This window comes from Semicossyphus pulcher, unplaced genomic scaffold (genome assembly GCF_022749685.1).
Source record: "Semicossyphus pulcher isolate SPU_LCO1_2020_fin unplaced genomic scaffold, fSemPul1.0.p SCAF_9, whole genome shotgun sequence".
Classification (NCBI taxonomy): Eukaryota; Metazoa; Chordata; class Actinopteri; order Labriformes; family Labridae; genus Semicossyphus; species Semicossyphus pulcher.
In genome coordinates, this window is record NW_027211770.1 from 3,575,495 (window position 1) to 3,598,844 (window position 23,350).

Sequence of the window (23,350 nt, forward strand, 5' to 3'; positions counted from 1 at the left end):
TGTAGACCTGGATGAGGGTGTTCAGGACACTTAATGACTTTTGGACAACAGACATTAAGACTTGCTTAACATGACAAAGCGTTCACAGTTTAGTTAGATTTGGGCACAAACACTACTTGTTTAGCTTCAGGAAAAAGATGATGGAATGAGTTTGAAGAATAACTGACATGTTACTTTCGAACTCTGGAAAGAAACACTGACTGTTTGACTCGTCAATTGTCACCGACTTTTTTCTCTTTCCATACTGCTTCACCTGACTTCAACGCCACACCAATAATAAGCCAGTGGTCAGAGTCCAGACATGACGCTTTAAGGGAACCTACAGCGTCATGTTTTTCCCCAGTTGGGCCACTGACAAAGCCTGACAAAGCCTCCATTTTTGATGACTTGGCAGTGAGAATGGGCCGTCAGTGATGCTGTGTGTGAGAACCATGGGAAGACTTTATACTCTCCTGTCTGTTGTATGCATGTTGTGAGGAGTTTTAATGGCTTAATCCTTTTGTTCACTAACCTTGCATTGTTTGTAATGGGAAGGACAACATTTAATATGACTTTTAAAACGTATCTTTCAGAATGAACAGGTGACCAAGTTTTATGAAAAAGTTAATACATCACCTGAATCTAAGACAGAGCGTGTGCCTACCAAAGTGGAGGTGGGAGCCGTTTTCTTCCATTGACATTATTCTACAGCTGTATACGTACATCACCCACAGTGACCTGCAAGGTTCTTCCTTCACAGCCCACCAGGATGAGCCCCCAGCAGCCCCCTGCCACCTCCTCATCCAATTCTCTCTGTGTTTCTCCCGCTCAGTGTCTTTGTCTCTGAGTCACAATGCAGTCACCATCCCACACTGTGTGGGGAGACAAGGGCTTCTGATGTATGAGAGTGTTATAAAGCGTGGGAAGACTAAACCGCATTGCTCAGAGAGCTGTGTGTGTGTGTGTGTGTGCTTACATCTGTTTGTATGTGTGCCAGTGGATCCGAGGCTTACAGGTTAGCGATCCCTGAACGCCTCTGAATATATTTCATATAGTGTAGCATGCCGTATGGGTTTTAAATGGAGCAGTTAAATGTGCTCCCAAAGTTACTTGGAGAAACACTGAGAAGAAAAACAATGACGCATGCATCATCTGCGGAGTGAATGAAGAAGCGGCAGAAGAGCTAAGGACACACCAGAGCACAGCGGGGGCGATTTTCAGTCTTAATAGCCATGTGGGAGAAGGTTGAGGGGGTGGGGAATCCACTCAAGTCCATGGAGGAATCGACACGGAGCCTCTGACAGTTCCCATAGGAACACTTTTGCCTGCTGCCCAGTGTATCGCGGTTCTGTGAGGAAGACAACCTGTAAACAACATCCAGCTGAAGTGAAAGTACTTCTCAGCAGCTCTTTAACCGCGGTGGAAATCAACAGAGATGCTAAAAACACTCCGAATTTGGAGCCAGGCCGGCAGAGACTTACAGAATAAGAGTTGTTTGACACGCACGTGAAGTAATGGCGTCTGAGGCAGGCTTTATCAGCGGTCGTCTCCGTCAGAGATGGATGTGTGTTAAAAAGGATAAAAACCAGTGAAAAGCCTTTTTTTCTGTGAGCTGTCAGTCAGGCTGGAGGAAAAGCAGGAAAAGCATCTGATCCCTGCGGTGAAAGACCTTTTGAGCCTTCTCTTATCATTCCCTCTGAAATGGGGCATCCATCTTCGGAATTGAAATGTCTGGTTGGCTGACCCTCACCTGAAACCAAAGAGCGGTCCACATGATATGTATTTATAGACAATGGGTTTGGGCAGAGAGCTCCAGAGATGGTGCTGCTGTGGAAGGTGAGGGGTGGAATGGTTTGTGCTCCGCAGCTGATACGGTCAAAACGATGGCACAGCAGGACGCTACGTCAACAATCTGCTGCAGAGGGCGGGATTAATAGTGGATTACAAATGGTATTATGTTTATTTTTTGTTGTTGTTTGTTTTCACATTATAAATTTGACTGATTAAAACTTCAGCTGTAAAATTCACTGGCAGTTTGACATGTAGGTCTCATATTTAGAAGACAGGGTCTTACCTGTGAATATTTCTGCAACACTTCAACACTACTCAACTTTCATTTGAATGCTGCCATAGCAGCCAAAGGTTGTTCTGCGCGTTTAAAACCTGTAACTCCTTCCCCTTAAATCCAAACGGTTTAGCTCGAGATAACAAATATGTAACATCAGGTTAGACTTTCTAAGAATCTTGTCATGTTTTATTAAGTTTGGAAGTGAATCAATGTTCAACACACAACGTTAATGTTTCGAACAGTTACAGTCAGGCTGCGGTGGTTAGCGCTGTCACCTCACAGCAAGAAGGTTCCTGGTTCAAATCCTGTTTGGGACGTAGTGGGCCTTTCTGTGTGGAGTTTGCATGTTCTCCCCGTGCATGCGTGGGTTCTCTCAGGTGACTAAAATGTGTGTCAATGTGAGCGTGAAAGGTTGTCTGTCTCTATGTGTCAGCTCTGTGATTGACTGTCGATCAGTCCAGGGTGTAACCCCGCCTCTCACCCAATGCTGGGATAGGCTCCACCCCTCCGTGAACCTCAACTGGAGCGCTATAGGTAATGGATGATATGGCAGTTAAGGTTGGTTATATTAAGGAAAAAAAGATTTTTGTTTAGATGGAGTAGACTGTAGAAAAAGATGGCCGACATGTCAGCTCCCTAAAAGTGAAGCCAAACCCTCTCTATCGCCCCCTGCTGACTGGCTGCAGTATAGCTCATAAAGCCCGCCTCCTCCATGTTAACAGATGGGACATGAGTCAAACTAGAAAATCAAAATACACGTCAAATACTTTTTTCTCAAACATGGTTTTTTGTCATTATAGTTAGTTCTCATTCTCATGCTGATTTATGTCCAAGTGGTCATTTTTTAAAGTTTATTTTTATGAGTTATTTGATGCTATAAAAAGGGAGTTGGACCTCATGACTGACAGCTCTGTTCGGGCTCCTGCAGCGTTCTGTTCCCGAGTAGCTGAGTAGAGGAGGAATGGCGAGGGGAGGCATAACTAAAACAATCACTACGGTCATTGAAGTTCCTCTATTTGTGAACGTTTGCTTCAGACCAACACAAGAAGCTGTTCTGTTCTTTGCTGTTAAGTTAAGTGTGTGTTGTGGTTAGCGGAAGTGGCTATGGTGGCTCCATCCGCCGATCTCGACTGCACAGCTCTGGCTCCAAATGACGTCACCGTCGCAGGATGTCAGCGCCTATCGCAGGGGCTATTTTGGCATCAATTTCATACAATGGGAGCAGATGGAGATTCGTCTTATACAGTCATTGGTACCAACGTACGTGTTTAGGTAACTAATGTATGACACAAAACTGAAGAAGTCAACTCCTTACAGGAAGTCAACACTGACCGCCATGTTCTACAGCGTCACATGAAAACAATAAAGCTAGTATGCAGGGTTTATGCTCGAGGGAAAGCTTTAGCGTAATGTAAAGAAGTGTGAGTTGGGAGTGAGAACAGGCGGCCATAGTGTGCATTGTCTTCAGCAGATATCTGCAACTTTGGTAATCTGTTAGTTCAGTGTGCCCCCAACCTGACTGTGGCTGGACAAGCTGTACTTAAGCATTTAGAAGATATGTGAATAATATCACATTTCAGTGATATTAGAGCAGATTTCTACGCACTGTCTAATGCATGAAATGATCAGATGTGGTGATTTACGAGTAAAAAGCTAACCAATTCCCACACTTGTTATTGTTGAAAATTAAGGATTTAACTGCACACGTTTTAATTTATTTTTGATTAGGATTTATGAAGTGTTTCATCTCTTAGAGAGGCTTATATGTGTTAATATTCAGTTGATGTTCCTTCCTGATTTCAGTCTGTCACTGTGTTTCATATTATCTGAACACATCTGACCAGTGAAATGATCCCGGTGTGGTGCGAGGACATTGTGTAAAACCTGCAGTGGAAGCTGCACCGTCCTGCCTGGAGCAACCATTAACCTGCCTGTAAGAATTTCAGTTTCAGTGGAGAGATTTAGAGCCCTGTGATGCTGTAAATACTGATTCACGCGCCGTTCCTCCCTGACAAGAATACAATAGTGCAGGAAACAGAACGTGCCTTTGTTATGTGTGTTGTCAAAAGCAGTTCCACTTACTGTCAGACAGGAGAAGAAGACATGAAACAAGTACAACTTGATTCTTATTTCCATGGTCCTGGCCACTGTTCCTGTTGGTGTTATTAACATTAAAGTAAACAAGTTCATTTCACCAAGTAAAGAAAGTCAAAGCGAGCAGGAAACAGAGCAAACATGACGCAGATTTGACTGACTCAGACACGTACAACCACGGATCATTTTTCCACTGACTTCCTCCAAAAGTCTCCAACAGATGCACCAGCTCCTTAGCTTTCTTTAATGAAGCTGCCTGTGTTTAGGAGACCTTTTAAAATAGTCTATAATAGGAAGTGATGTGTTTTGGGCTGAGAGCTACAGACGGGGTATTGAGAGACAGACTAATGGCTCAAAAAAAGTAGTAGTAAAATACAAATATACCTTTTTTTCCAATTAATGCAGCATGGAAAATAGCAGCTTTAATCTGGAAATATTAGTTCTGGTTAAAGACGAGTAACAGCATGAAATGAGCTCATCTAAAGACCTGACGGTGACGCAGAGCAGGGAAGGTGGTGTAACAGAGATACATCCTGAGGCAGAACGGTGGCACGATACGTTTGCAACTGCTGTCTTAATGTCACCAATGACCCGGCAGGGGAGCTGATTGGGTGCCGGGTGCTCTGTGGCGGGTTCACCCACAGGTTAAGCTCCCCGCTCCACGGGAGGAGACTGATCGATGGGATGCAGTTGTGTTGAGGTGCCCTTGTTTTTATTTATCTATTTCTTTTTGGAAGAATACAGAGCAGCATCTCAGGGGTGTTGTTTCCACAGATTACAATGGACACAAAACAGAGGTCTAATTTTCACAAGTCATTGGTTTGATCTAAATCTAAACAAAAGCGTTGAATTACACGCTTATTTCTGGAAAATAGCCAAATGGCAATATCGGGATCATTGGGTGGGGGGGTTGTTTCTGTTTATTATAAATATGCATTTGTCGGACATATTTCCTGCACAGCGTCTCGCAGCAGGTTGAAACGTGTGTCATTGTCTAAGGGAGTATAGAGTGTTATTTTAACTGTTGGAAAAAGACGTGATGGCATATGTTTTATTTGAATGAGAGTTGATCTGGGATAGAGAGAGACAGAAAGAGAGCACCCACACATCGGAGTAAATCTGTACAACTCTCAGGTTTATCAGTGAATTGTATGAATTAATCTGCAGCCTGCAGTTTATCTTTGCATGAACAAACAGACCGATGTCTCACATGAACGAGTCCTCTGCAGGCTGACAGCGCAACAGTAGATTTGTGATTTTTTGACAAAAGTGTTGCGACAATGTACGACAGAACATGCAGGAAGCACATTATACCTGCCAGAGACAGTAAACGTGCAACAAACAGGCAATAGTAACAGTAATAGAGTAAATGGATGAACTGTGCACTGATACGTAGAATCATTTAACACGTGTGTGTGTTTATAATATATACATTTTTCATTTCATGTTACTACAGCCAGTCACAGCAGAAAATCAGTGTGTTGAATTCAACAATAAATATTAACAGTGAAGTCGTCTCTTCTCTCTCTGCTGTAAATAAGTAAATAAAAAGGAAATGACAAAACGTGATCCTGTCCTTTATGCGACACTCACATGAGCATTCTCATTCGTGTCCCATTCTGTTCACTTTGACATAAGCTGACTGCTCTTTTCATTTCCACCTCTCCTCTTATCTGTCCCAACATTTTTTTCCCCCTTTCTGCTCCTGTCTCCCTTCATCTCCCTCTCTCCTCCCCCCGCCCCTCCCCTCCTGCTCCCTCCTTTCACCGCCTGTTATCTCCACCATGCAGTTGACTGCTTCTGTCCTCTGGGTGTCAGCACTCGCCTTATCCTTCATTCAGCCTAACAGCTTTGTGTGAACCAATCGCCCCGTTTCTGCCTGCATTTCATGTTTTCATGATTATTTTCCCTCTGTCCTCTTGTCTCCGTCTTTATTACATTTCTCCTCTCCCTCCTCTGTTCCCTCCCCAGCTCCCGGCTCGTTGTCACAACAGTTGACGTCTTCAACATCAGACTTACCCCATCCTTTCTTTCCATCACGGAGCACACTTCTCAATCAATAAATCTGCAGTAACCCTAACCCTAGAGCTGTGTGTGTGTGTGTGTGTGTGTGTGCGTGTGTGAGATTTGGAGGTGGGGGGTGGGGGCTTAGTGCTACCTATTGATGATTTCAAAGCTGCAGAAACTGACGCTGTAACAGGAGATGCCCATCCACTCGTCCCACCTCTCCTAATAGGAGGCGAAGGTGACTTTCAGGAAGTTAACAAAACATGCAGATTACACCTGCTTGCACCCAGTGAACTGTAAAGCCATGCATACACACACAGAATAATTGAAGAGGAGTGTGTGTGTGTTTTGGAGAAAGCTGAGAGGTCAGAGTAAAGCTGGGATTTGGGGAGGTGAAGGAGGAAGGATGAGTTCAAGGATTATTGAGGTGACTTGGACTTTGCTGCTTCCTGCTACCAGGGGGACAAAAGACCCCTCTGAATTATTGAGAACATAATGAAATGCCCTTGCAGAGGGAGAAAGACAACACTGCGTTATTCTCCTCCTACTTTTCTCTCCTTCCCCCCTCCCTGACGCTGATTATTGGGCAGGAAAGAGAAAAAAAGTTCAGTCTTGCCATTTTGTCTCCTTTTTTTCTGCAGAAGAATGAATCTTATCTGTAAATGGACCCCACCCCCTCTTTTTCTCTCGCCTTGCCAAAGCCATCATTTGACAGAAGGAGCTTCTGTCCTTTGCTCTAAACTGCAGTTAATCTTCCTCTGTATGCATAAAGCATATTTGTTCACAATAAACCCGGGATGATTGAGGGGAGCAGCTGAAGGTTATTCTGCAGCATCCGGCTCACTTTTGTCCCCAAAAACATGCTTTTGATTCACACTGGAAAGGCTGCTCTGTGATGGTTCAATGGGACAGCATAGGGAAAGCTTTGTTATTGGTTATCACTATGTCCAATGTTAGTTTGTACAAGCCAGTATGATTGATGTGTAGTACCAAAATGTGAATATTTCGCAAGCATACACGTCAATTTTAAATAATTTGTATTTTAACAATGAACTCATTCAGAGATCAAACAGACGTTTCAAAGGTCATTAAAGTACATAGAATTATAATGTTGTAATGCAGCTGTACTCAGAGTTGTTCTTATAGTGGATTTCTGCATGTAACACGGGAACTGACACAAATAATGGAATGAGGTGATGGACTCAAAAATGCACGACTCACACAAGTCAGGTAAAGGTAAAATGGCAGACGTTCAGCACATAGGCAATCACAAGCAATAATCCGAGAGGGGCGGGCAACAAGGCAAACGAGTCAACAATCAGGATCAAACAGATAAATGACTCACTAGAAAACTGCTGGAACAAAGCAACGGATAAGCACACAACAAACTGGAGACAACAAGGAACACACACAGGGTTTATACAGTATATATAGACAATCAAGGGGAAACAAGAAGACACAGGTGAGTCCAATCAGGGCAGGCTTGACACATGTGGCAGGAGACAGAGGGAGCAGGGATGTGAAAGACAGAGGTTGTGTTCAAAATCGCATACTACATACTACATACTGCGATTAGCTGTAGTCTGAAGTACGGAGCTGTTCAAATGTTCTAATGCTGCTGCTGTCCGCTATTTCAACTGCCATTGTGACGTTCCAGCGCTTTGCATTGTGGGAAACAGTCGTAATGTAGACCGGTCCGATGCATACTGGAGATTTTTTCCAAATCAGTACGACATCCGGGTTTTTTTGGCAAACTATAGATTTTGCTTTTGTTTGCGTACTGCATACTAGATTTTGGCTAAATCAGTACGTACTGCTGGTATAGGCATTTCCAACACAGCCAGAGACAAGGGTGAGTTTCAAAATAAAACAGGAAATGACAATATAAACAAAAGGAAAACAAAAACATGACCTTAGACGGACTGTGTCTGGAACAGTGCAAGCACAACGCAAAGACAGAAATTGCACACTTAACTTTCTGCTCAGTTTGCTATGCTAGATATTAGTTGTTGTTTTTTTTACCTAAATTGTGTTGTAATATAATTTCTCTCTCTTCTAGTGGTTATTTACTGCGTTGTATTGTCCCCATGCAGTGCCATTTTGGAACCAGCAAAGAACATCTAACTATCTGTCTGTCTATATAGCTAAAGGTCAAAAGATCAATGAATTGTCTCAAATGTTACAATGACTTTATAACTCATCAGGCCAGCAGATCATTTAATGGTAGGCTTTTTTTTAACTTTCAAAAAATCCCATTTGAAGACAAAACGACATCAAAATTGCAAAATACTATCCACTCTCTTTCTGGTCTGTAACAAACAAATATATAGTTGCATTTAGAAGAATAATGTCCAACACCAGGTCACCCCTTCAGTCACAGGCGAGCTTTACTTAAACAGGAGAAAATAGTGCATGTATTGGGCTGTAATCAGTATTTGGCTCAGCAGGACAGTGTGTGGGTTCATGTTGTGACGAAGGGACATCGAGAGAAACACTGTGGACCATTGGATTGTGTATTTTTGGGACACAGTGGATCTCTAGGGAACAGAGGATGATATATCAGGCTTTGTAATAACCACACACTGCATGTTATTAGAATCAGGTTGTCTGTTTATCTCTGTGTAAATCCCTCTTTAAATTATCTCCTTTCTTTCTTATCTTTCCTTTTTATTGCAAACTTTCAAAAAGACATGTTGCTTCAGGCAGAGATCAAGTTTGCACGTCACTGAATGACGGAGGCAACCCGTTGTCATGGTAATGACATTATGCTACTGGTGACTGGACTGGCATGAATGCACACAAAGACGGCTTTCTGTAGTCTTGCAGTCTGTATTATATGTGACACCTGTACATGTGTGCAGTAAATATGTCCCTATATAACATAATATGAGACACATAATCCAGGCCGTGTGAAAGCGATCTTTGGTGCAGATCTAAAGAGAAGGTGACATTAGACGAATGTCATAAGGTCTTTAAAATCAGAAATGTTTATACCACTGGGAGATGAATGGGCTCAGTAAATTTAATAGCAATCTGTCTGTTGCATTATATGTCAATGTCAAGGTGGCTTTTTATGTCGTCTGTGAGAGAAAACTGATGAATGCTGCAGAAAAACAGGAGACGTGTCAATAAAAACAGGCCTGATTAAAATTCACCTGCAAATACTTGAACTAAAATTAAGTCATCAAGCCATTCACAAAAATTCCCTCAATGCATGATACAGTCAGATAACATCCTGATTGTGGGCTAAATACTGCTTCCATTTTAGGTGGTTAGACAGTGGGAGTGCCAACAATCCTATTTTCTGTTTGCCCCGAGGTTTGAGCAAGGATGAACTGATGAAGTGAACGCTTCATTCTCCGGAGGTTATGAATATGTCATTCCCTCCCACAAAGTTCTGTTCACATTGTGATAGGTAGTCACATTGGGAGTACCATTTTTCCTGCAATGCTTCTTATAATGATCCAATAATGTATGCCATTGCATCAACATTTTACTCAGATAATCCATTGGGTTCTTGCTATTTTCCATGTTACACTGCATTAGATCAACGACAGAAAAGACATACTGTAAATCCATACAGATATTTGGCCATTTTCAGGTTAAAACACATATTCGATAACTCATTAGGTACTAGCAACAAAGTCACACAAGTCACAACTTAAGTCAGCATCTAATAAGTTCTTAACCTAACTGCTAGCAAGCTACCAGAACCTTGAGCTAGGACCACGCCTCTCCTATAGCATTGTGTGGCATGTTGGAGAGCGAGGCTGTTTGTCAGGAAGCCGTTAGCTGTTGTCAAATGGTAGCAAAAGGGTTACCGTATAGCTTTATGTTGAACTATATTTTTACTATCTGTTGTCTCTTCGTAGCGCAATCATTTAGGAAGTGGTGACTGATTTGACAGATTCACGATGCTACTTTAATTTGCAAAGCAGGAACTCAGCACTTTGACACAATAACAGCGTTTGAGGTTCCCACCCCGAGCGTGACATCAGAGGAAATCGCAGTGTGAATAAAATGAATACTGTTGGGGCTCTGATAGCAGAAGCCTGATGACCTTTAGGGATCCATCAGTGCATCTTACGAGGTCACGATTGCGCATTTCAGGTCAACAAGTCAGATATTCATTGGAGAGCGAGGCCGTCTAAAGACCTTAAAGTGAGCAATACAGTTACAACTATTCAAAATCTAACTGGAGGCTTAAATTGGGCAACAAGCATAGGGTTGATGTGAACATGCCCATGTGCCATGAGTCGAGTACTGTGGAGGAAGCCCTGGAGACTGTGGAGGAAGCCCTGGCTGATATCAGAGTAAAGTGCTTTGCATTAATTAAGCAGAGAATAGACGCATGTGTGTGCTCAGTACGTTGCAGGGAAACTCGGTCATTTGATTTTATTTTCAGGAAATATTTCTGTAAATCAGATGTGAATCAATGCAGGCTCCCCTTGAAAAATGAAGACACAATTTATTATAAAATCTCATAAAAATGACAGCTTTAGAGGACAGTGATCCAACTCATCCTTGAAACGTGAGGTATTTGGTGAGACTTACCGTAAAAATGGACTTACAACAGCATATTAACAAATAGGCAAAAACTAATACAGCTCAGAAACAAACAACATTTCCTTAAGTCAAACCATGTTACTGACCCATCTAATCTCATTGGGGTCAAAGGTCATATATCCCTTTGACTCACATTATTTATTTTAATTGAATCATTTTTGCATGTTGGAAAACTTTTTATTAGTTGAGATGACAAACAGAATATTAAGTTATCACAACATTTACACAAACTTCTTAAACTGACAATTAAAGGTAAGTTACTATGACTTGTTTATTGTTCTTACAGTGCTTACATTTATTCTTGTGTCAATGACAGTTTGAGCTGTATTATTTCAGCTGCAGCTGCGGTGGTGTCAAACAGAGCTCTTAAAACATAATCTTAATTCAAAGTGGTAAGTAGGCTTACTTTCATATCTTATCAGTACAAGAAGAAGTGCTTCAATCAGTCTCTGTTGTAGGATAATGTCAGCAAAAAGCCCAATGAATATCTCTCGTATGAAAACTTTTTTCACTCCTGACTCAGGATAAACGCACCACGCTCCGAGATCGAGAAAACTGATTGGTCAAAAGTGCTTTTGAACAGGTTGATCTGTTGTCTTCAGTATAACCTGCTCAGGAGCTGGTTAGGTGTGCAGCCTTTCTGGTGATTTATCCTGGTGACCCAAAACCGTGATACCTTAATAACCCTAAATCCACCTTTGTAGCAAGAGGCCGCTACATGATCACGTTGCTTGAAACTGCATAACAACATGTACAGATAGATTATGTCATACCTCGAACCTGATTGTGCCTGTAAGAAGTAGGGCTACTGATTTGTTGAGTGATTGTTGACTCCTCTTGAACAGAGACACCTTCATGCCTGCACTGAGAGTTAAACTGAGCGCGTCACTGCTGTAATCAGGTGCAGTTTATTTGAATTGCTCTGTTGCTGGTTGCTCTTCCAGTGGATAAAACGGTCAATTTCTGGTTACGCGCTGATTGAGTGTGGTCACAGAAACATGAGCAGAGCTAATTTCACAGTCATAAGTAAACAGTGGAGCCACACTCGGTCAGTCTGCTGACAACAAACTGATATTGACTGTGATCACTGGGGCCTGCTAATTTCATTTCTGAAGGGAGAGAAAATTGTTTACAGATTTTAACATTTTTTTCACTCATCTGTCGCTTTCAATCCAGAACGCCTGGCTCATCACGCTGACGTGGTGGAATTACACACAGCTGTGGAGGAATCGGGAATGTGTGTGTGTGTGCACATGTCTGACTCTTTTGACTAAATCAAGTGCCCTCCGCGGCGCCCTCCCTCATCCCGGCCCTCACCCCAAAGGAAATTGACTTGCGAGTAATTAAAATGGTGTGTGTCTGGATGCTGGCCAGCTTCATGTTCTATTCATGCAGATTAATACATATTTGTCGTTGCCTGTGGGGGCTGAAAGGCATCTGTCTGTTCCATTAAACATTCATGAGCGTGCAGGACACACAGAGTTAGAGCCATTGGGCAGCTCTTTTCCCGCTCCTCCTCATATCAGCACACCTCTTAATGGAGCGCATTAAATCAGAATGGTCAAACAGGGAATTTCACAGTGACAATGGCATTCATCACACCTCTGTGTTAAAGGAAAAATCTCCCCTCAGATCTCTCTTGTTTTTAGATAGCACCAGTGTGTGTTGTTGGTGCAGGAGTTGGAGAATCCACGTTTGATCTGATTTTTGATTGAACTTTTCAACACTGACGGGTGTGTATGTGAATACTTGTGCATGCATTGAATTTTCTAAAATAATTCCAGATTAAAAATGTAAAGTGCTAATCTTGAAGATCTCAGTTTCGTTCTCGTTGGCGGCACATATGGCGATAAACGGTAATTGCGGGAGCACACTTCCCTGTGCTTCCCTCTGACGGTCGCTTTCCTTGTTAGACTGTTTGCCTTCATCTGAGCGTCGAGTTTGTATCTGTAGTCATCCATCTTTTCTTTGTTTGTTCAGCCATAGTAGATTACTGTTTACTCGCAACACTTGCAGAGACCGGAAAAGCAGCCGCTTAGCTCCGCCTACCCTCTCTGGCAGACCAACCACTGCTGGCTGATGGAAAACACGTCACTAACTCGGCGCCTATTGTGATTTTTATGCAAAGGTCGCACCAGTAATCTGTAATACTGTAGATGCAGTGTGACTTAACAGACATCTATTTAAAGGAACAGCTTCGAGATCATCACTTTAACACTGGGCATGTAAACAACATGTTTTGTTTAGTTATCCCTAATAAGGCCTAAAAATGTAGCATTAGATGGGCCACACCGATATTATGCAGGTTTTAGCAGCATTCTGTTGACATGTATATACAACCTGTTTACAGTCCTCTCTGAACGTTGTAAACAAATCAGGCTGCAGAGCTGGTATTTACCGCAGTATGTGAGACATGTAAACAGGATTATTAAAAGAATATTAATTTTCTTTAACCATGTAGACAACTTAGTACGAATATTTTCTCTTTGGCAATGAGGGCCCACCAGAATATTTTGTGAATGGAAATGTCGTCATTATTACATAACTGTTGGACTGTTGAGTCTCACTGGGAAGACAAAATGTTGCCTCACCAATGACTTCAAAGAAACATGTGGAATATTTTAGGTTAGTCATCTTGTTTCTGTTGTTTCTCCGTCATCTCCGTCTTCAGCAGGTACCATGGGGGCTTCAAAAGTGCAGCTGCAGGCAACAGGCATGCTCTGCTTTGTCTTCTGTGAATTGTTAAGATATTATTTTTTTCCTGGAAGTAAAATACTCAAAGAATCAGGATCCTGCTTTTTCTTTCAATCATCGAATTTAAAACAGATTTTTAGATTTAAAATCCGAACTGTAACACCCCTGCTCCGCTGGTCTCTTTTCTGTTGTGCATCTGCTTTGATTGTGCCTTTGTGAAAAACCGATCCTTTATATGACTCGGGATATTTACAGTGTGGAGAGTTTGCCAAATGGTTTTTGGACATCGGGGCATGATGGATGGCAGCGGTGTCTCTTCTCTGAGCTGCACTGTGGTGACTGTGGTGGATTAATTTGTATCTGTGGCCTTTCTGCTATAGATTTGTCTTTGTCTGACTGATGAGCACTGTAGGTATCAAGACTTGTTAAGACCGGACACCCAGGTTTAGGTTCTGGCTTCCTGTTTTACATCCAGAATAGACAACAGAGAAATTTGCTTAATTTTCTGCTTTAAGACTTTGCTTCCTGCCCTTGTGTGTTTCCCGCCTGTGTAATTGTCTGCACCGTCCTGATTGGTTTCACCTGGGCCTGATTAGACTCACCTTCCCAGAGTGTGTTGCTGTGTGTTTCTTCTCCATGTGCTAGTTCGTCTTTGTCCCAGTGTAAAGCGTTCAGAAGGTTTCTTCAAGAGTGCATGATCTCTGTGTGTTGTTGGACTTTGGTTTTCTTTGCTCCCTGGAGGATAAGTATTTTGTTATTTGACCACTTTAGTTGCCAACGAAACAAAAATAACAATTTAATCTTGTATCTATATTTTTGTGAACCCCACCTTCAGATAAATAAAAACTTTAAGAGACCAAACTACATGTTCATATAATGTCTTCATATTTGTTTCAACCTTTGTTGAGGGTTAACAAGTAAGGAGTCAAAAGCAAGAGGTTGGAAACATCATTCTAACTGAAAATACACTGCTGGATCTCTGGTTTGGTAGAAACAATGGAAGAGAGCAAAAGATGACTTTCGTTATCATCTACCAGAGAAACATTAGAGATGACGTATAATAAACCTGCTTCACTAACTTATCATAGGAAATATTATGGAGTCAAGTAAAGGTCAAAAAGATTTTGAGCTTGTAAAATAATGTTCACAAACAATTTCACAGGCTGCAGTTGTATTTAATATTCTGTGTGGTTGTGAAAATTAATTAAATTAATTTCTAAATAAGTTTTGCAGGTGTAGAAATATTTTGTGCTCACAGAAAAGATTTGCACACACATTTTTTATCCGCATGTGTGAACCTGAAGTTACAAGCTACAAGTTACAAGCTCCTCAGCTAACCAGCCAATCAGCTCGCCTCCACGTTGCCCCGCTGAACATACCATTTTTTTCACATGCACGCAAAACAACTGCAGGCTATCAAATCATTTGAGAACATTATTTTACAAACTCAAAACCTTTTGACCTTTATTTTACTCCATAAGATATCAAGTGTAAAAGTCTAGTCTACTCTTAAACCTCAGTGTCAACAATCACATAATGATTAGCTGTTTCGATCTCTTAAAGAAGTGAACCATCAGTGAATCATCTGACTACATTCTGTCCAACATTATCATAAGCAGTTTATGTTGTGTTGTTTCACTAGTTCATTTAAACTACACAGTGTTTCATGTTTATTTTGTTTGGTTAAACAGTGTTTGGCTGCAGACCGTCAGTTTGCATTACTGAGCCGCTGAAGGTTTAAGTGCTATAAGCTGTATTTGTTACTATGGTTCCTGTTGCATTATGTTGTTTTGTTTTCATCATTCATGTAGACATGTTTGATAGCCATGTAATCCCACAGTGATGTTCTCAAGCTTTGGCACATCTGTTTGCACTCTTGTATTCAGTTACATCCTTTTACATTGAACCGTATTGAACCCGTATGTTCATTGTAAAGAAGGTTTTAGCTGAAGCCATAAAAATGTTTGTTCACACAGGCTGAACTCTTTGGCTGCTCTCCAAATCCAAAGCTTCAAATGTCTCTCTGTGGGGTGAGAGAAGCTTTTAAACTCCATGATGTTCACAAAAACACAGGGCAGCACATTTAAACAATGCTGCTACTGTATTTCTCTATTTACTGCAGATGAAACAATCAAAACGCCTTCGCACTCTGCTCATAAAAATGTGCTTTTCACAAAAACTAAAAAATGTACAAAGTTCAAATAACTTCTGGAGTGTTAAGTGTTTCTTGTCTCCACTGTTGTTTTAAACTTGCATAACCTTTTAGATTAGGATGTACAGATTCCAGGGATGTGAAGCATCACAATGATGTCATCAAAATGCGTGCACTGACTCACCATTTCTATTGCAGTGCAAAGGTCAAACCTGGCCAACTGGCAGTGTTTGGTCCATCATTTCACACTCTTTTTGTAACCAATGCTGTTTGTGTGTGTGTCTCTAGGTGGCTGGAGTGTGTGGAGTCAGTGGGCTCATTGCAGCAGCGAGTGTGGAGGCGGGATTCAAATCCGGACTCGGACCTGTCAGTCCCCCCCGGAGGAGTCGTACCTGTGTGAGGGCGTGGTGGAGGAGGGCCGGCCCTGCAACGCGCAGCCCTGCACGGGTGAGCTCCTCATTCTCTGTGTGTGTCTGTGTTCATGTTTACTACACATCCATGTCTGCCAGCGAGTGCCCTTTCATGCTTTGTGGGTAATCGGAGAGTGTGCTGTGTGCAAAGTGTGTGTTTACAGCTGTTTTCTATCTGTCCTTGCTTACATCTTGGTCATCTGCTTGTGTGTCCGTCCTTTATAAGTCAGTGCTTTGACTTAAGGAGTGCATGTTGGAAAGGGGACTTTGATCGATGAAAAATAATAGTTACATGGTTCTGAAGACCATGCATGCACAGTATGTCAAAATCATTACACTTAGAAATGGCTAAAAGGACACAGAAAATCACTATGTAGGCGCTACTTAGCAAGAAGTGTTCGGCTTTCACTGGATTGTTTTTAAAGCTTTCTTCGTTTGTACAGAACGCGCAGTATGTTTCTCTCTGACAAATAGCTCAAACAGCAGGTTGTCATCACTGTAGATGTGTTAATGTGTTTTTCCTGTTAGTCATGCCGTCAGAGGCATTTGAAAACTCAGACAAACATATTATTCACCAGCTGAAACATCAGATGAGGACTGCACACACTTACAGCACATTTAAACCGACAGCACAACAAAAGTCCCAAGTTTGGCTGATGCTGTTCTGGGTGACCAATCACGTCACGGTTGTGTCCCAAAATATAAGCCAATAAATGAAGGACCTCTGGTTGCTAACCCCCGCCCCCTCCTCCCCCCCGGCCTTGCCTCATCCTCCTTTAGGCAAAGGTCGCCATCTCTCTCGCAGCCAATCGCTTCGCTCGGTGGACAGCCGCAAGCGTGATGACGTAGACAAGCCCCGCAGCGGACCACAGAGCCCTCAGACAGGTAAGACAACGGGACGCAGAGGGATCCCATGCATCAGTCACTGTGGCAGCTTGGGTGACCAACACACTTGTACAATATACACATACTGACAACGGCAAAGTAGAAAGGTGCACTCAATAACAATGTACACATCTATCAAAATCTCCCAAAGTAGTGCCTCGTCCACAGTGGACTGATTCCAACATGGACCCTGACTGGACATAGTGCAATTGTATTTTATGTGAGGTCATAACAGGACACTGTGCCCTGTCTGAAAAACATTATATCCAATGGAGTCTTCCCTCTCTGGTAAAGTGATACTCCACCCAAAATCAGAAGGAGCAAGCATCCACCTCTGCAGACAGAAAGAAAGAGCTCAACAAGTTCCTAATATTCATATTCTACTCCATCTTTCCAACATTATATACTTGTCCGCGAGGAATGGAACTACATTCAGGATGTGGTTAGCCTAGCTTAGCATAGTGACTGGAAGAAGGGAGTACCATGGCTGGAGGCATTATGTTTCCAGGTTGACCATCCATCCATCTGTACGTCCAGCCCATACTTGTGAAAGCAACATCTCAGGAACTCCTGGAGGGAAGGCCTTCACGAACATCCACTTAGACTCGAGGACAAAATGATCAGATTTGGGTGTTTTTAGGTTGAAGGTCAAGGTCATTGTGAGTTGGCAAAAACTTGGCAACACAACTTCACTTGTAGTTAGGTCTTTTTTGTTGTCTCATAGGATTAAGAGATGAAGTGATGACGTTTTTTACCAAAAGGTCAAAAGTCAACTTCACTGTGACATCATCATGTCCTGAAAAACCACTTTACAGGCCATTATTCTGAAGTCACTCCTGTGGATATGACATCTCAATATCGCCAGGAGAGAATATCTTGAACTTTGGCACAAACATCCACTTTGACACGAGGATGATTTTTTTAGAATTTGGTGGTCAGGGTCAAAGGTCAGTGTGATCTCATGTCTGTTCTCATGAATGGAAGTCTTATTCAATCTGTTTTATTGTTATACTTTAATCAGTCTGAGAGAACGGCCCCCTCTGTGATCGGTTTGTGAACAATCTCCCCTCGCTCCCCTTGTAAACCTGTTCATTGTGCTGTTAGACAAAAGCCTGTGACAGTCACATGACCTGCAGAGAAAGAGAGAGAGAGACAGAGAGAGGTAGAGAGAGATGGAGAGAGACTTTCTCTGGCATTGTGTCTCTACTGAAAAAGACAGTGGTGGGACCTCTCTTATTTAATGTATATCTACCTATGTTGTTTTTTGTCTGAGGGTAATGCATTGTTTTAAATATTTTCAGTATAAAAATCACTGGGAATCACTGATGGATGTAAGTTGCAACTTGACTAGTTGACATAGGAATAAAACCACGAGATGGAAATTCTGTGTTAACCTTAACTCAAGCTGGGAGCGACAGTCACATCCCAGCTTCATTTCAGTGTTAAATGCAGTTTGTACCAAAGTGAGCAAACGGATGGATAGAGGAGAAGTGGATCATGTTCGGGCCACTTTTCACCATAACAACTTGTCACTGTTAGAATCTGTTTTAAGTGATATGAATGAACTGACCTCAGCTAAGCTGAGTACAAACCTTTGCAGTCTACAGGGGTGCCGGTTTGATTCAAACTAAAAAGATTTTGTGTGAAGTATCACTTTAATTTGCTAATTGATTCCCCATATCCTGTTTAGTTCTCTGCTCCCTGCTTTCCCAGCTGTGACTGCTTAATTCCCCCCTATTGGTGAACTGACCCATCCAATCTGCAGTCTTGGCCATTAAAAAGTTGACTGACATATCCTCAGCCAGTGGCATTCACTTCCCTTGGAAGTCAATGCAAAGGATATGACATCAGAGCCCCGTGGATGAAGAAGGACGAGCAGAAGCTGGGGTTAATTTCAGGGGCCGCCTTCTTTAAAAGGACCCAGTGTAGGCAATCCTGCATTTCCTTCCCAAAGGAGACGGTCTAGAGAGGCCTTACGTCCTCTTTCGAGTTGCTGTCATGTCCTGCTGTTAATCATGGAGTGCCAGCTATATCTACAAAATAAGGCCTAATTTATCAGGACCACCAGGAGAATCCTTTGGAATGGAACATCCTCATCCACCTGTTTGGAAATATGAGGCTTTTGAAGGAGGCGGCCCCTAAAATGTTGCACAGCTAGAATCTACCCTCGATCACACCACAACCCTTCCTCTTTTGGCCTCAGAGGCTGCATCCTGCATGATAATTAGTTATGGCCCTCTCCTTTCCCTTTCCTCCTTTTTCTCCCTCTATCCTGCTATCCTTTACCCACCCTACCTCCTCAGTAGACTCAGCTTCAGGTGAGGAGTGGTCAGCGTGGAGTGTGTGTTCTGCCACGTGTGGGGAGGGCTGGCAGAGTCGCACTCGTTTCTGTGTGTCCTCCTCCTACAGCACCCAGTGTAGTGGGCCACTGCGCGAGCAGAGACCTTGCAACAACTCTGCTGTTTGTCCAGGTAAGCCCCCCATCACCCCGTCTACTGCCACCTTCCTGCGCTCGCCCAGCCCTCTCCTGGACCCTACCTCACCCATACAAGCCTCACCTGACTCCCCTCTAAAGGCACTTAGCAAATCCATGGCCCAGGGGATGATTTCTACCCTGACCTTAGAGAAGGACCTTTACCTGCAGTTTAGAGTGACAGATTAGCAGAGGTTAAATGGTGTTGTCAGGCTCTTCTGCACGCAGACAGGCAGGGAGACTCCTCAACTTAGAGAGTGATATTGTCATAGGGTATTGCATAGAAGATCTCAGTGAAGCTAAACAGCAGAGTTAAGTTATTATAGTCACTACAGTTCAGTGCTGCGATCCTTTTACCCTGTGTTTTCAACTGTTAAGTTGGCTTGTGTTTGCCTGTCTATAAATCATACCCTAGCTGCTCTGATTGCAGTGCATGGCGCTTGGGACGAGTGGTCTCCATGGAGTTTGTGTTCATCGACCTGTGGCCGAGGTTACAGGTCCCGAACACGAACGTGCACCCCTCCTCAGTTTGGGGGAGATCCCTGTGATGGCCCAGAGAAACAGACCAAATTCTGCAACATAGCTGTCTGTCCGGGTAAGGAACATGCGTATAACCACACACAACCTTGGTTACCAATCAGACAATCTAATGTTGCCTCCACAAAACAATGCATAAATCAACCACTCAGTGCCAATAAAGTAAAAAGCAATGCTGAAAGTTTTCAGTATGCTTCAAACATAGATCTTGTTGACACCTTTGAATCGGGAGCCTGCGTCAACAACTCTTGTTAATTTCCAAAAAATACATTAACACAACAAAAATCACACCCACTGCATGCAGGAATTAGCCAAATGTGGGGAGGTGAGACAGTAGGCAGAATTTAACACCCCTCTAAGCTATATTTTTCATGCTCTAAGCCAAAAATGTACTTTGATCGTGACCGCAGGGGGTGAACATGACTTTAATGTTCCCGTTTACTCAAGTTACAACTGTTCCTGGCAGCCTCAAATTTATGACAGCGGGGAGTGTGCATGCACAACTGTTTGTGCTACTGTTTGAACATGTCTTTATCTGCTGACTCTTAATGTAGAATAAACAAAACCATGACTGTATGCAGCTCTACACACACACACACACACACACTACCTGGAATGACTTTGAGAATATTTATAACTTATTGTCCTCCTCTATGGCATCTTTTTTTTGCCTGGCCTTTGAGAGTGACCTTTAAGTTCTGCCTTAACTTTGTATGAAATAGTCGGTTTGAAGCCTTAAAAAAAGTGTGCATATCCAAGTAGGAATATTCAGCAGTGAGCACCGTGTGGATGAGGAAAATCGCACTCATGAAATGCCACACTTTATCCAAAAAGAATATTTGAGGTTGTGCTTGACCCGTTGAATACCAAATAACTAACAAACCTTTTTGTGTCTGCTGTTGGTGACCGTGGCCGACCTCAGTGGATGGAGTGTGGAACGAGTGGTCCAGCTGGAGCTCCTGCTCGGCCTCGTGCTCTAATGGCACCATGCAGAGAACCAGGGAGTGTAACGGGCCTTCGTACGGAGGCTCCGAGTGCAGAGGAGAGTGGCTGGAGACTGTTGACTGCTTCCTTGGGGAGTGTCCAGGTATGAGAGCGACTGTTAGTCTATGGCATGTGCGCTTCATGAATCAAACATGTAGCTTTTCTACAAGCCGTTTTTGCATGTTTTACTGTAGTGTGGAAATGTTTTATGTAGATGACAAGTGAGGCAGGTCATCAAAAAAGCATTGTTTCTAATTTGCCCTCTTAACAATAAGTTATGAACAGTATTGTAATTATTCTACATATGTCTACAGAAGGGTAAGAACTATAGAGGTATGTCAAACCCACCACAATAATTTACAGATGGTGGCTGTAGTGCATGCTGTAGGGTATAAGACGTAACTCCGTGAAGCAGGATATTCATCGTGCAAAGCATCTGAAAGCTAAACGAGCGATGGAAACTATTCCAACAATCAGCTAAGAATTGTTCTGCACAAAGTTAAACAAACTCACAAAACATGCATGGCTAAAAAGACTTGACAAATGTAACTTTGTAGAAATGTATTCAAAGCACTAGTGGGCGCTGTCCATGGTGCTGATTGTCTCTGCGTTGGAAGTACATAATGACCAACTTTAACAGCCAAGAATCATATAACACAGAGACAAACAGTCCGTGTGTGAGTGGCATAGGGAGCAAAGTACAGAAAGATGGCATTGTCTGTTGACTGTCTTTTTACAATGTTTACAATCCCACAGCTTAATATTCTACTTACTTGTGTTTCACAGGGGTTTAAATAAATGGAAGTGTTTTCCTTCTAACAGTTTTCATTAATTCAGAATGCTATAAACTAACAATGCCTCCAAATCTTTGCCTGTAAATTTGAACACTGTAGGGAAATAAAACCAGAGCAGAATCACCTGCACTAACAAACTAAATGAGTTTAAAAAACACCAATATCGCCTCTCTGTATTTGTGCCCTCTCCTGTCCTACCTAACTCTCTCATGTTGTATGCATTCTGTCAGTGGATGGCAAGTGGCAGCCGTGGTCTCTGTGGTCCGGCTGTTCTAAAACCTGTGGAGGGGGGAGCCAGCAGAGAAACAGGGTTTGTTATGGGCCCTTTTTTGGAGGGCAGGCTTGTCCTGGGGAACGAGAGGAGGTCCGACGCTGCAATGAAAAGAGATGTCCAGGTCAGTCAGTGGTTAATACAGGTCAGCAGTATCTCATCAGGAGGGGGGACCTCTACAACTTAGAAATGTTTTTGGACCCTTCTGTAACCAGTTTCACATGATGCTACTCTTTCTGTCCAATCAGAACCTCATGAAATATGTAGCGAGGACAACTTCTCTAACGTTGTGTGGAAGATGACTCCAGCAGGGGACACAGCAGCTGTACGCTGTCCTCCCAATGCCATGGGTAAGCCCACACCTTACTCAAACGTCAACAGAGGTCGTTGATAATTTCAGAAGTTAGATTAGAAACAGACATAAGTGATATGGAATCGTAGTTTATTGTGTCTCCACACAGGGCTAATCCTGCGCCGCTGCACCCTGGACGATGAGGGTATCGCCTTCTGGGAGAATCCCACCTATATGAAATGTATATCCAATGACTATCGCAGTATACAAACTCTGGTGAGCATTAAGATGTTTTTCTGTAACATTCGTAGAGGAATTCTGGTATTTTGAACTTGTTTTAAAACTTATTGTGGTCAAAGAAAATCAATTAAAATGCTTGTTTTTGCCACTGACAGGCTCAGATTGTTATTTGAGTTGTTAAAAAAATGATTAACAAAAAGGTTTATCTCTATAGGTATCCTTTTTTATATAGTTTGACAAGGAACTTTAATTGCATCACCCTCTTCAAAGCTACCAGGGTCCACTGACGAAAGCAGTAATTTTAACGAGCAGAACACAGGAGTTGCTGATCTACTGTTTCCTCGATCACTTAGTTAGTTTGTGTTATTGTGTGCTTTGAGGGTTTTCAATGGCGGATACAGCACAATGTTTTATTTAACCCGGAAAAACACAAGAAACTTAACTGTTAAGGCTGCAGTAGACCAGCAACTCTTTTGTTCTTCCGGTTTAAATGAGGAGAGCGCTGTAAGAGCTGTTTGTGGTTTCAAAAAAAGCATTTTACTCTAAAATAAAAAAGGTCTATCATTAAAAAAAAAACTAGCACTTTAGTGGATGAACTTTGATCAGGCTGTTTGTCTCAAAGGATGACATCAAAGGCATTACGGTTGAGTCCCAGCTATTAGTCATTTACAAGGTTAAAAAATAGCTGAATTCCACTTAACAGCAAAATATCAGTATTTAGACATTGTTTGTGACATTTCAGACGTGTTGGTCATGGCACAAAGGTGTGAAATTTTATCAGCTTGTAATATTACTGTGCACAATATTGTGTCAAAGCCTGCAGGCTCTGATGAACGGCCAAATGTCTTCACAAAGTCCTGCAACAAAGAGCTGCTAAATGAGAGACTCGGTTCCTAAATGATAT

The 23,350-nt window shown here is 42.4% G+C and overlaps 1 protein-coding gene across 3 annotated transcripts in view; it reads left to right on the forward strand.

The window, feature by feature from the left end:
• The window catches only part of adgrb1a (adhesion G protein-coupled receptor B1a), a 116,371-nt gene that overhangs the window by 20,696 nt on the left and 72,325 nt on the right, over positions 1–23,350 (forward strand). For all 3 annotated transcript variants that reach the window (XM_069655515.1, XM_069655517.1, XM_069655516.1), the window contains exons 2-9: positions 15,849–16,007; positions 16,751–16,855; positions 19,159–19,326; positions 19,759–19,923; positions 20,788–20,952; positions 21,874–22,038; positions 22,163–22,264; positions 22,376–22,482. In XM_069655515.1, the coding sequence (XP_069511616.1) occupies positions 15,849–16,007; positions 16,751–16,855; positions 19,159–19,326; positions 19,759–19,923; positions 20,788–20,952; positions 21,874–22,038; positions 22,163–22,264; positions 22,376–22,482 (1,136 nt within the window). The remainder of the gene's footprint in view (positions 1–15,848; positions 16,008–16,750; positions 16,856–19,158; positions 19,327–19,758; positions 19,924–20,787; positions 20,953–21,873; positions 22,039–22,162; positions 22,265–22,375; positions 22,483–23,350) is intronic.